The sequence below is a fragment of the Seriola lalandi genome, unplaced genomic scaffold (assembly GCF_002814215.2).
Source record: "Seriola lalandi dorsalis isolate HSWRI2012SDOR001 ecotype SW California unplaced genomic scaffold, Sedor1 jcf7180002054962, whole genome shotgun sequence".
Classification (NCBI taxonomy): Eukaryota; Metazoa; Chordata; class Actinopteri; order Carangiformes; family Carangidae; genus Seriola; species Seriola lalandi.
In genome coordinates, this window is record NW_019525513.1 from 1,336,323 (window position 1) to 1,348,157 (window position 11,835).

At 40.7% G+C, this 11,835-nt stretch overlaps 1 protein-coding gene across 2 annotated transcripts in view; it reads left to right on the plus strand.

Moving 5' to 3' along the window:
• Window positions 1–8,499, plus strand: part of LOC111646057 (gamma-aminobutyric acid receptor subunit beta-3-like) — a 56,440-nt gene extending 47,941 nt beyond the window's left edge. For both annotated transcript variants that reach the window (XM_023395451.2, XM_023395453.2), the window contains 3 exons: window positions 2,043–2,290; window positions 2,825–2,893; window positions 4,827–8,499. In XM_023395451.2, coding sequence (XP_023251219.1) covers window positions 2,043–2,290; window positions 2,825–2,893; window positions 4,827–5,192 — 683 coding nt within the window. In that variant the 3' untranslated portion in view covers window positions 5,193–8,499. The remainder of the gene's footprint in view (window positions 1–2,042; window positions 2,291–2,824; window positions 2,894–4,826) is intronic.
• Window positions 8,500–11,835: the final 3,336 nt, after the last annotated feature.

An 11,835-nucleotide genomic window follows, 5' to 3' on the forward strand; every position in this document is an offset into this window, starting at 1 on the left:
CCGAAAGCCTTGCACATGTGTGTGCTGTGAGCAGCCCAGCTACTGATACAGTCAGATAAAGTAGTAGAGGTGTATCTGCGATATGTCTGTAATGACATAAGATATGGCGTTATTGCGTTGCAGGTCAGGGTTTGCATGAATACGGCTGAGGCGTTTTGTTATTTATTTGCTGCAACATTTGAAATGCACAGTGGCCCTGAATAACAGGGCGTTAGAGCTGCGAGTTATAAAACGGGAGTTTAGTCCAGACATGTTTTCAGTGTTTCCTGGGAACTTGATTTGTTGTGTAACCGTCCATCTGTCCGTCCCATTCTCTTCAAATCTGAAACAAACATTCACTCAACCTCAAGGATGAACTGATAAGAATTTGGTAGTCAAAGCTCAAAGGTCACTGACAGCTCACAAAACATGTGGTTGACCATAATTCACAGAATTAAAAAGTTAATTATGATAAAAGACACTTAATACTGAGCACTTTAGCAAATCCCTTCAAAGTCATCACTGCATGTATTGTCTGGACAGACGTGGATGTCAACTGAAACCTGATTGGTCGGTGGAAGCTTACAAAAAAATTCTTGTCATCTTCCTGTATTTGATCATTATTTTTTTTATTTTTTTGTATTTGATTGTGTGAGTGCTTTTTACAGTGCATTTTACTTAATTTTTTTTTTTCTTCTTCAGTATTCACTTGTCAATTTGGTGAAGATGTTTGTCCCATTTGCATGTGTTTTTTTTAAGTGAATTGAGTTTTCAAAGTCTCTTTCTCCTCCTGTGATGCTGAAGCACACAAGGTGTGAAGGTGCCTTTACTGGCTGATAGCAAATAACTACAGCACTCTGTTCCCCTAGTGGTTAAGGTTACTAAGAGCTGGGGGCTAGAGACATGCAGCTCTATTCTAATGAGTTATTTCTGCTTGATGACCGAGGGGCAGTTGGAGGTTTCAAGGCAGACCTTTGAATTTCAATGAAGCAGAGGTTATAGACTAACATACTAGTATGTGTGTTCATGCAAGTAAAATAAGCTCAAACATGAAAGCGATAGGAAAATTGTTTTATAAGCATGCTCAAGCAAAAATACATATAGTGGTCGCTCTATTTCCACTCTATATTTAACAAGCGGAGGAAATAACCACAGTAGAACCATATTTTTCTATATATAAAAAAAAAAAATCCTCGTTTCTATAGTAACACCTAAGACATCTTTTGGAGTTTTCTCCAACGTGACCGTAAGGTTACTGACAAGATTGCACCATCTGCTTCGAGCGGTGGGGCACTCCTTTAAGAGCGTATGCTATGACAGGTTTGAACTAATTAAGCATCAAATTTACCGTCTGAGACAGACTGCCAAGAATGCTGATGAGGGATCCTCGCAGAAAAAAACAACTTTAGTTTCACATTTTATCCTTTAAATGAGGCTGAATGATCTAAACAGGGCAGAATTTACCACACTTTTGCTCACAAGCATCACTTGAGAGACAGATGAAAGACCTGAGCAGGACGCAAGAGTTTGTCATTTAATTCTGAGCTTATCTTTTAAAATGTAAATCGCAAAACGTATGTAACAAACTAAAACATGAATACAGCTTACAACTAGCTAGTAGGAAGACAGTACAACTACTTATACTAACTGTGATTCTCATACTAATATTTATCACAGCTACCATCACTGCTCTATTTCCACAAGCAGCCTTTTACTATGAGCGATGATTAATTGATTGTAAAATGTGGAGAAATAACGACAAACTCTTATTGTCTTATTGTGTCTGGCAACCAATCGAAACCCAACTGTATTCAATTAATTGCAATTAAAATGGAGAAAAACCACAACCAACGTTCAGTATGTTCAGTGCTTTTTCTTAAACCTTCATTAAAGGATATTTTTTGGCTACATGACAACGTGTACTCATGTCACATCCAGCAGCAGCTGCATTCATTGATTTCCTATTTTTATGGATTAACTGATTTATATTATTTCCAGACTACAAAATCAGTAGTCATAATTATACATACAATTAACAGCACCAATATCTTTCCTCCTCAAAGGGATCACCACGGTGCTGACCATGACAACCATCAACACCCACCTGAGGGAGACGCTGCCCAAGATCCCCTACGTCAAGGCCATTGACATGTACCTGATGGGCTGCTTCGTCATGGTCTTCCTGGCCCTGCTCGAGTACGCCTTCGTCAACTACATCTTCTTCGGGCGGGGCCCCCAGATGCAAAAGAAGCTCGCGGAGAAGGCGGAGAAGGCCAACAACGAGAGGGCAGCCAAGTATGACGCTGCAAGGGTGAGTTGGGGTTTGGAGGCTGGATGTGATTTCTGGACCTTGGTGTGCAGGTGACTTATTATCAATGCTTGAAGATTGAATTAAGAAGTCTAAGTGAATCATTAAATAAGTGGTAGGTTCAAGGTGAGAATGTGGATTTTTGTAGAGATAATCTTTGTCAGTGGTCTGTGGGATCCATGATGAAACAAGAATGACTCTGGTGTGAACATGCTGCAGCACAGCGCTTTAGAAGGGACTCTCTGAGTGGACAAAGTTCAAATTCCTTAATTTTTCTTCTTCCCAACGGGAAACCAATGATAAAACAACCTTGACATTGCAATTATTTTTAAAATGGACTTTTTCGTCTGCTCTTGACAGCAGAGGCAGCAACAGGAAAAAGTTCTGCATAATTGAACTGTATGACATTATTCATAGGCATCTGTTTGCCCAGTGGAGGCTTCAGCAGGCAAAATATGTTGGTTTAAAAACAAATTATAATAATAAATCTTCAGGTATTTGTTCCCAACATGTGGCTGAATATTTTCATCTCCTCAGGAGGCAGGTAGTAGGACCGCGTCCCTAAAGCGGTCCAATCAGGTTAAAGGTCTTCGCCACTCACGCTCGGTGAGTTGTTCGTTCAATGAGACTCTTCAATATCCTTGAGTCAACTCTGCCATTGCCATCCGCTGACATGGATGTTTCTTCTTTTTTTTTTATTACTTTCTTTTATTACTTTCTTTTGCCTTAATGCAAAAATATTTCTCCATCCATGCAATGAATCAAGCGGCAACAGACATTTCCATGACATTGGAGAAATGACGACCATGGCATGTATTCATTCAATGACTTTTTCACTGCAGTTTCCGCTGCATTGAAATGATGCTCATGCTCGGTCTTACACTGCAAAACTGGTGTTGCAGATATGAACTTGTTTCTCCTTTCAGAGCTCATCCTGAATGCATGCTGTCTGTGGATCTTTTCTCATTCAAATCATCATTAAAAGCCACATTTCTCACACAGCTTTCATAAAGTGACATTGCGCATGTCAGGATGCTGTAAATCAGTTCGACTTTGAGTGGGCAGTCACTGCAGAGGTCCCCCACAATTCTTTTTAAATGGACATTTTGATTTGAAAAGTGTTTATCATCTTGGTCAAATAACAGTTCCTCAGAAATGTGTATATATTGTAGTATTTTGACACGGTTGGATTAGCATGTCGAAAACCTTCTCTGAACCACATGAAGGTGATCTTCCTTTTAAATGTGTCCAATATCACAAATTTGCCTCAGTGGACTTTGCAATCTGTAAATTAAAGTCAATGGAAACATTGGAACACATTCACCCAGTGGAGGCGCAAACTGAGGACTGTTGAAAACATTTTAACCTTCAGAGGAAATAACTGAACTGTAGTTCCTGAGGAGTTCTGAGATCAGCCAGAGCCTGAGCACCCACCACACATATGGTTGGCTGCTAGCTAGTGTACAGCTGATGTCTGCTGATACATCGGCATTTTGGGGCCGTCTACACACAGACTTGTCTCGACACCCCCATCGTAAGATTGCTTTTTGACTTTGGTAAAACCTGCTACTTTAAAAAGGGAAGTGTGGGACCTCCACAGCTGCTCCATTTGCATGAATGATCGCCATTGACCATGACTGTTGATTTGTTGTGTGGCGCTCACATCATAGGCATGGAGTATGATATATCTCCTGTGGGTTTGATTAAATTGTTGAAAGTGATGATGTGGGCTTATATTGATTCAGCCGGGGAAAAACATTACTCACTTGCTTCAGAGGTGGGGGGGGGGTCCACAGGTTGTAACAGGAGGCATGACACCCAAGTCCAATCAGTAGACATTTTGACAGCTCTGCCATCACTGTGACTCTGTGTCTCTCACCCTGACATTTTGGATTAGTTTAATCATTCAGAAGAAAAAGAGATCTCTCACATTTCTTGAATCATTTATCAGTGGAAATTCACAGAAACTGCTAGACTTGAACTTTTCAGTGCAGGAGAATCACTCAGAAAGGTGATGCAATAGGATTTTAAGTGTTTTGGAAATCTGTCTGAAATAGTCATGTAAGGACAAGTGTCATATAACTGTAATTTAAATGTCTGACAAAATTGCATTGTTGGAATTTCTGGAGGAATTACAAAGGACATAAGATTCACAATTAAAAGCAAAAGCATGACGTCCATGGATCCGTGGTCGTATTATGAGACACAGACTTGCCTCCTGCGATAAAACTCGTAGACCCCCAGACTGAAATAGACAAAATGTTGTTTGTTCTTTGTGTCTTTGTTGTCGTTTTGAGTCTTTTTGTGCCTGTTTGATTGCCGTTGCAAGAGGAAATGTTAACAGTCACCTCAAACAGAGGCTTTGGCCCCAGTGACCCCTTGGGCCCCTGTGCCCAGCAGGGCAGGATAACATCCACATTTCATTATCTGGAATGCTTGAGGGAGAGTGCCTTAAAACGTCAGGTAGTCTCCTCTTTAGCTTTTCCTTTTATTTGCTCATAACCTTGCTAATTAGTTAGTCATTTCTTTATCCACTCAGGCGGAACCGCACGGGAACATCCTGCTCACCACCCTGGAGATCCATAACGAAGTGGCAGGAGGCGAGATCACGACCAGCGTGGCGGACATTAGGAACTCTCAGTCCATGGTGCAGTTGGACAGCACGGCCTCGTCGCACATCCAGTACCGCAAGCAGAGCGGCGGGATCGGCCCGCGCTCCGCCAGCCGCCATTCTCTGGACCGGGCCGCACAGATGAAACGCAGCCGCCTGCGGAGGCGGTCCTCGCAGCTCAAAATCAAAATCCCCGACCTGACGGATGTGAACGCCATCGACCGCTGGTCACGGATCATCTTCCCCTCCGTTTTCTCACTGTTCAACCTCGTCTACTGGCTCTACTATGTCTGATTGGACTGTTTTGTTCAGGTGTGTGATGTTGTTTGATTTTTTTTTTTTCATTTTGTTTCTTTTTCTTCCTTTTTCTGTTGCTTTTATACATGATGGAATATGTCAAGTTAAAGACTGCAACAACACAAGACAAAAAAAAGACTGAGGAGGACTACTGAGGTTTGGACCAAGTTCTCGTATAAATTGTTTTTATATTTGAAGTCATTGAATCCTTAGTATTGAGGTCTTTTTATTTTCTGAAGTATGTACTGTAATTGGGACTTGTGACATTTCCCAACATTTTCCCTCTCGGTAATGTGTAAATAGAGAGATACGAAGCCAGCAATTGAATAATAATACATTATTTGCAAAAAACACAAAACACAAGAGCAGTTGATGCAAAGATTTTTCTATTCAAAAAAATAATTTAGAAAACTTTATACTACACAGGAGGTCAGATAAATGCAGGCAATTTCTAAAAATCCATTAGACAAACAGATGTATGTTTGACTGGTACCCTATGCACTATTAATGCATGTAATGATCAGCCATAGTGGGAAAGTAATGACTCCTTTTTCGCCTTGGGTTATGGCACAACTTTACAAAAGAAAAACTCTGCTGATGTGTATTTGTTTCTAGTGTCGATAATATACAGTATACTTGATCTTAACTATGACATGCATTGATCTGGTAAACCTTTACCCAAACACAATAACTTAAAGTTGAGGACTTTGTCTGTGACTGTGACTCAGGTTCTGAATTTTTTGCTATTCGGCATCTTTTCTAGAAAAAAGAAAAGTGTCAGTGAAATATCCTCTTTGGTCATTTGATATGGAAAAAAAGCACAAATATGAGTAAAACTGCCATTTTTTTTCACTTATAGCTTCTTGCAAACCACGCTTCAAGTAATAGCATGACAGAATTGCACTCAAATTTTCTCAAACTTCTTCTAAAAACTGTCTTACTTTAATTTAAAACAACTGCCAAGGGCCTTTTGGGCGACACGGTTCCTCAACCCATGAAATATTATAATATTTTTGTACTCTGTGTCTTCAGGTATTCATTTGATTTCCTAACCTGTCTTGTTCTCTCTCTTTTGCTCAACACTCACTCTGTTGTAGTGATAGCGTGGAGGGATGAAACCCATTTTTTGTACATAAGTACATAGGTGTGTGTGTGTGTGTGTGTACATAAATGTATATATATATACTGTGTGTACAACCCAAAATGAAAATGATCAAATATTGAGCATTTTGTGATTGTCATTCTGGCTATTAACTGTCAGATTATTTAGTGCAAAAAAAAAACAAAAAAAAACAAATGAACCAATGGGTCAGTTTCAAATATCAGTTTAGTCTCTGAGCATTTTACTGAACACATTTCTTCTCAAGCATCTGACCATGTTGAGGTTCCACTCTAGACACGATGTATGTTCAATTCTGCATTTTAGAGCTCTTGTACGCTCTGCCATTCAGCAGCAAGTCATGCAAATGGATTTCATTGACTCCGCAGACGGACCACAAGAACCGGCCCGCTGACTTAAAAGCACATACTAGCATTGAATGTATCAGATCCATTCTTCAGGGAGAGGATAATGAGCCATGGTCATCATTTCTCCATCAGAATGTAACACGCCCATTCTTTACATTGCGAGTGACGAGGAAAGAGAGGGAGGTGACGACGTTACACGAGTGTGTGCATGTGCATGTGTGTGTGTGAGAGAGAGACGGGGAATGGATAAGGAGAGCTCGGGAGAGGAAGGGCGTGGGTAGAACATTTATTTTCTGTGCCGCTTGCTCGACTATGGACAAATGTCAACGTATAATAGTTTTGTGGATAAAAATAGCTCTCCTCTTTGACTCTCGATAACCTGTGCCATTCCACCTCAGGTTGCAGAGCAATCAGCCGGTTACAAATCATGGACAATGATGTACATCTGAAGCATTCCTGTCACAGATACATGAATACATCCACTACTTTGTGCATGTACAAGAAAAAATATTGCTACCTGATAACGGTGAGTTCTGTTGTGATTGAGAGAAGAGTCACTTGCAGTCAGAGTTGGGATCAATTTAACTTTGAAATGAGAAATTGTAAAGTTTTATGTGTACAGTCTGATATATGACTAAGAACTGAATGTATTGTACTTGGATTGTTGCTGCACAAAAGCAATTTACTTTCTGGAAGCAGGATTGACCTCAACCCTGATTAATATAGGGCTCTAGTTGATTCCACATTCAAGTGATGCCAAGTCTCTGCTTTGCTGGTTTCTTGTCCTGTTTTCTACTGTGTAGATGGGGTGAACTGCAAAAATGACCCGGGACCAACAAAGCCGAACACCTCAAGGTACAAATCAAACAACATATATAATGAGTCTAAATGTGTTCAGCCAGAAAGTGAAGTGAATTTTAACACAAGTTACAAGTGAATTCACCTCAAACTGGCAATGTACCAAATGTATGTTAGCCGTAAGCTAGCTGGCAACAGTCGCTCTTTCTTTCCCCTCGTCATCTATTCTCTCCATTGACTCTGTATGCAAACGCAACCTCTAAAATTCTCTTACACTTCTGCCTGGACACTCTTAGCTTTGGTTTTGGGCACAAAGAAATGTTTCGTGATCTCCTGCATTCAAGGTGGAGTGATGTTAAAGTCTTTGAACCAGTTTGTCCAAAGATGTTTCGAGCTGCTTTGGAGGTGAAAATTCGCACCTATAAAATGCAAAGCAGTGGATGAAGCTGCAGTGTTGTGTAAATAAGATATAAAAGGACAGATTTCTTAAACACTAAAGCTAAAAAATGACTGTTTTGTGGTGCAAGTCGCAAGATCTTCCTGGCTGACTGGTTCACTTTGATTTAAAGTATTATGTTTGGTTCATGTGGTGAGATTTAAAACAACTTCTTGCAGTTGTATGAGTCTTTTTCTTTTTTATTACCAAACTACATAGTGCAGTTGAAAAGTGAAAGAGAAGGCAACTATTACAAGCTCTAGATACTTGTTTATCATGCATGCGACTACAATTCATAACTTGGGAGGATTTAAGAAAAAAAAAAAGATTTTTTTGCAAAGTCACTTACAAGAACTGACAACTGCTCATGTTAGAGATGACATTATGCCATGTGAGCCTACATTAAAAAGAAAAAAATGTCACAAAAAAATCATCAAAGACTTCAGGTGTTGTATGGCCTTGGTCCCATAATGGAATGTGAAATGTTCTGTGCTGCCACAAAATGTATTTAGGCTTAGATTTCTACTGTATATCTCTGTATGTTTCTCTTCCTTTTTCAATAGATTATCATGTTAAACCATCAAATAAAGGATATACATTGTACCTGTGTATTCAATGTTGCAAGCATGCATGACACTCCTCAAACAATCTGCACATACACACATGTATAGCCAGATAGTATAATGAATTGCACTTTCAAACACCCAATAAATCAGAAAACATATTTTGATAAAGTTTGAAATGCTGTTAAACGGTTGACTGTTCAAACGCCAGGAGTTGTTGGGAATCATCTCATCTTCAACCACTCAGGTGCTCATTTAAAACACTGCCTTTCGAGTGGAGACCACTGCAGGTGAAGTTGAGTCAAACAGCTTGGACCTGATCGACCTGACATCTTAATTCAACAGCCTTCCAAAGACAGAGGAAGACAATGTACACACAGATTTTCATAGAGCTGTTTCAATAAGAAGTCTCGGTTAACAGCATGTAGTGATAGCAATGCTTTATTTTTGATCCTTGTCTCCTTTTTCAAACACCAGGAAGAAGAAAGAGGTGCTAGTATAGTAAGGCCTTAAAAGTGATAAAAAACAACGGTTTATGGTGTGACCAAAAATCTGGAAAAACGACATAGTCTAATAAGGCATAAAAACATCAAAGAAGTCATAGTATAGTAAAGTATGAAGACCAGGAAGTGAAGCAGCAGCTCAGGCATCACTGTGTCTGTCTGTGGGGCTGCTCCCCCCGGGGTTCTGGGGGAGGGAACATGTAGCAACACGCTGGGTTGATTTGTGCAGGTGTGCACAAGGTCAGGTTTGTCTGAATCCAGAGGAGCACGGTTAGTAATAGTCTGGGGCCTGTTGTTACATTTCATTAAATTTCCGTCTCTACTAGATTGTTAATCTTCATACACTAAACTGTGTGTGTGTGTGTGTGTGTGTTTGTGTGTTTCAGGGCCGTCTATCAGGACGCACACATCTACCTCCTGGACGATCCTTTAAGCGCAGTGGACGCTGAGGTCGGGAAACATCTTTTTGAGCAGTGAGTGATCACCTGTCGCCTTGTGCCGCACAGCTGAACTTAAAAGTTTAGTGTGTAGAAAGTGTCGGACGAAATGTGTCTGTGTGTTCACGAGCAGGTGCATCTGCGGCCGGCTGAAGAACAAGTGTGGCGTCCTGGTCGCCCACCAGCTGCAGCACCTCAGGGCCGCCGACCAGATCCTGGTCATGAAGGAGGTTTGTGCAACACATTCACAGACACCTGCCGCCGCTTGTTGCACTTCAGACGGCGCTTTCAGCTTGCTCTTCTAAAGAGGATGAAAGTGTGCAAGTTTGTTTTCTTTAATTCTACACTTTACATGTTTTATTCCTGTGTGTGTGTGTGTGTCTCAGGGTCACGTGACGGCTCAGGGTTCCTACAGCGAGCTGTGCTCCTCCGATCCGGACACGGCGTCTATGCCCGGACATACTGTCGTTACACAGCTCTGTTCCCACAGCAGCGAGAGCAACTGCACACACCAGCTTCCTGTGAGTACATTTTCAAAATAAAATGGGGGGGTTTAAGTTTAGTTTGCAAAAGTAACTAACCACCATTTCAATTGCACAGTGTCTGTTTTTGTGCGGATTTCCATTCTGCTTGTTTTAAGCTGAACTGTGGTGAAGACGTGGGTCGTTAACAGCCTGTTTTTTGCAGGTTGAAACAGTTTGCACCGCGGCAGAGGATCATCGCCGGTCACATTTATCCCGGATTACCGGTTATCGTGCTGCTCAGTGTCGTGGCCGAGGTAAGCCGAGGCTCACCGGCCTCGAGTATTCACACTCACACCTGGAGCTCGTTCTCACAGCTGCACAGTGTCACACCTGTAACCCGACAACAGGGTCACTACATAATAATGAACACAAATCATCCAAGTACCAAAAGAGGGGAAATTAGAAGAGATTAGATTCAACGGACTGACATAAAATAAATTCCAATTATCATCAAACTTAACATATTAACTTGACATATTATACAAAATGCACTTTTCCATGGTTTTCTATCAGTAATATGTGTCCGTCTACAAACCCCCCAAACATGAGAAAAGTCCATCCTCTCCTTCATTTGCTCGCTCCACCTATCAGAAAATGTGTGCTCACACAGGCCAAGTGGAGATTTTCTCTTGATGTGGGTGGGTGCCTGAATGTAACGCAGCATCTAGGCATGAGATGAAAACCAGACTTGCCTGTTCTTCGTTGTAACTCAGTGTTAGGATGGGCAGGATCCTCAGTGTCCTCTCCACTTTCAGAGGAAGGATCAGCGGCACTAACAGAAGTGGAGGACTCCAGTGGTCATTCTGTGTCGGACTCCCCCTCGAAGCTTGTGTCTTCTTCATATACACACTAACAGTTGTTTTTGTTTTTGAGTACTAAGGAAGGAGGCCATGTTTTTACTCAAGCACCTCTTCAAAGACACATGAAACACATCCCTCAAAAGACGCCCTTTTTTCACCCCTGAAATGATCAGTGCGTGCTTGCAGATTCGCACACACCTGCGCACACACACACACACACACACACACACACACACACACAGACACACAGACGCACACGCACACACACACACACACACACAAAAGAAACTCTTGGGGCCCCCTGGTAGTCACATGGCTCCATAATATAACAGGTAAAAATACAAGAATTTCATGCATTGGCCTACAATGGGAAAATGGTTGAATATGGTGCAATACAGTAAAAATGTCAAATATCACTACTATTCTTCAAAATGAAACACTGACATAATGGAATGCATGGTTTTATACTGTAATGGCAGTGAGATTAAAAAATGTGGTTTTAATGGAAGTCAATGGGGCATTTTTGGCCACGAAGGTGTCCAGAGGGAGTATCTCGCACTACATAAAAAATACTAATGCAATCAAATCAATTTTTTTGTTAATCTTTGATATATCCAAGACTCTAATCACCACCAAAGCCTCATTCCCCTACTATTTATTATATGGAAAATAATTACTTTTTGGTGGGTTTTTTTTATAAATAATTAATAATGCAAAGAATTAAACTGGCATTTAAAGGGTTAAAATCCTGAAAATGATTGAATGTTTGGTAGTTTTGAACAAGTTTGAAGCTGTCTCTTATACACATCTCCCTCAGACAACAAACATTTTCACAGACTGTAAAAAGTATATCTAAGGAGGCATGACAGGTAACTACATTACACAATTCACAATAGTGCTTATTTACCAAAAGTGATGACGAGACAGTATACTATGTTGTTGTTGTTAAAAATCAGTGTTTGTGTAGTTATTGGTTGTTTTATTTTTGGAGCCTCTCTGTGTTTCTTCAGACATCCGGTGGAAGTTTAAGGGCACTACATTGTTTGTTTGTTTGTTTACTAAAACATCAATGTTTTAAAAAGAGTGTGTGTGTGTGTGTGTGTGTGTGTGTG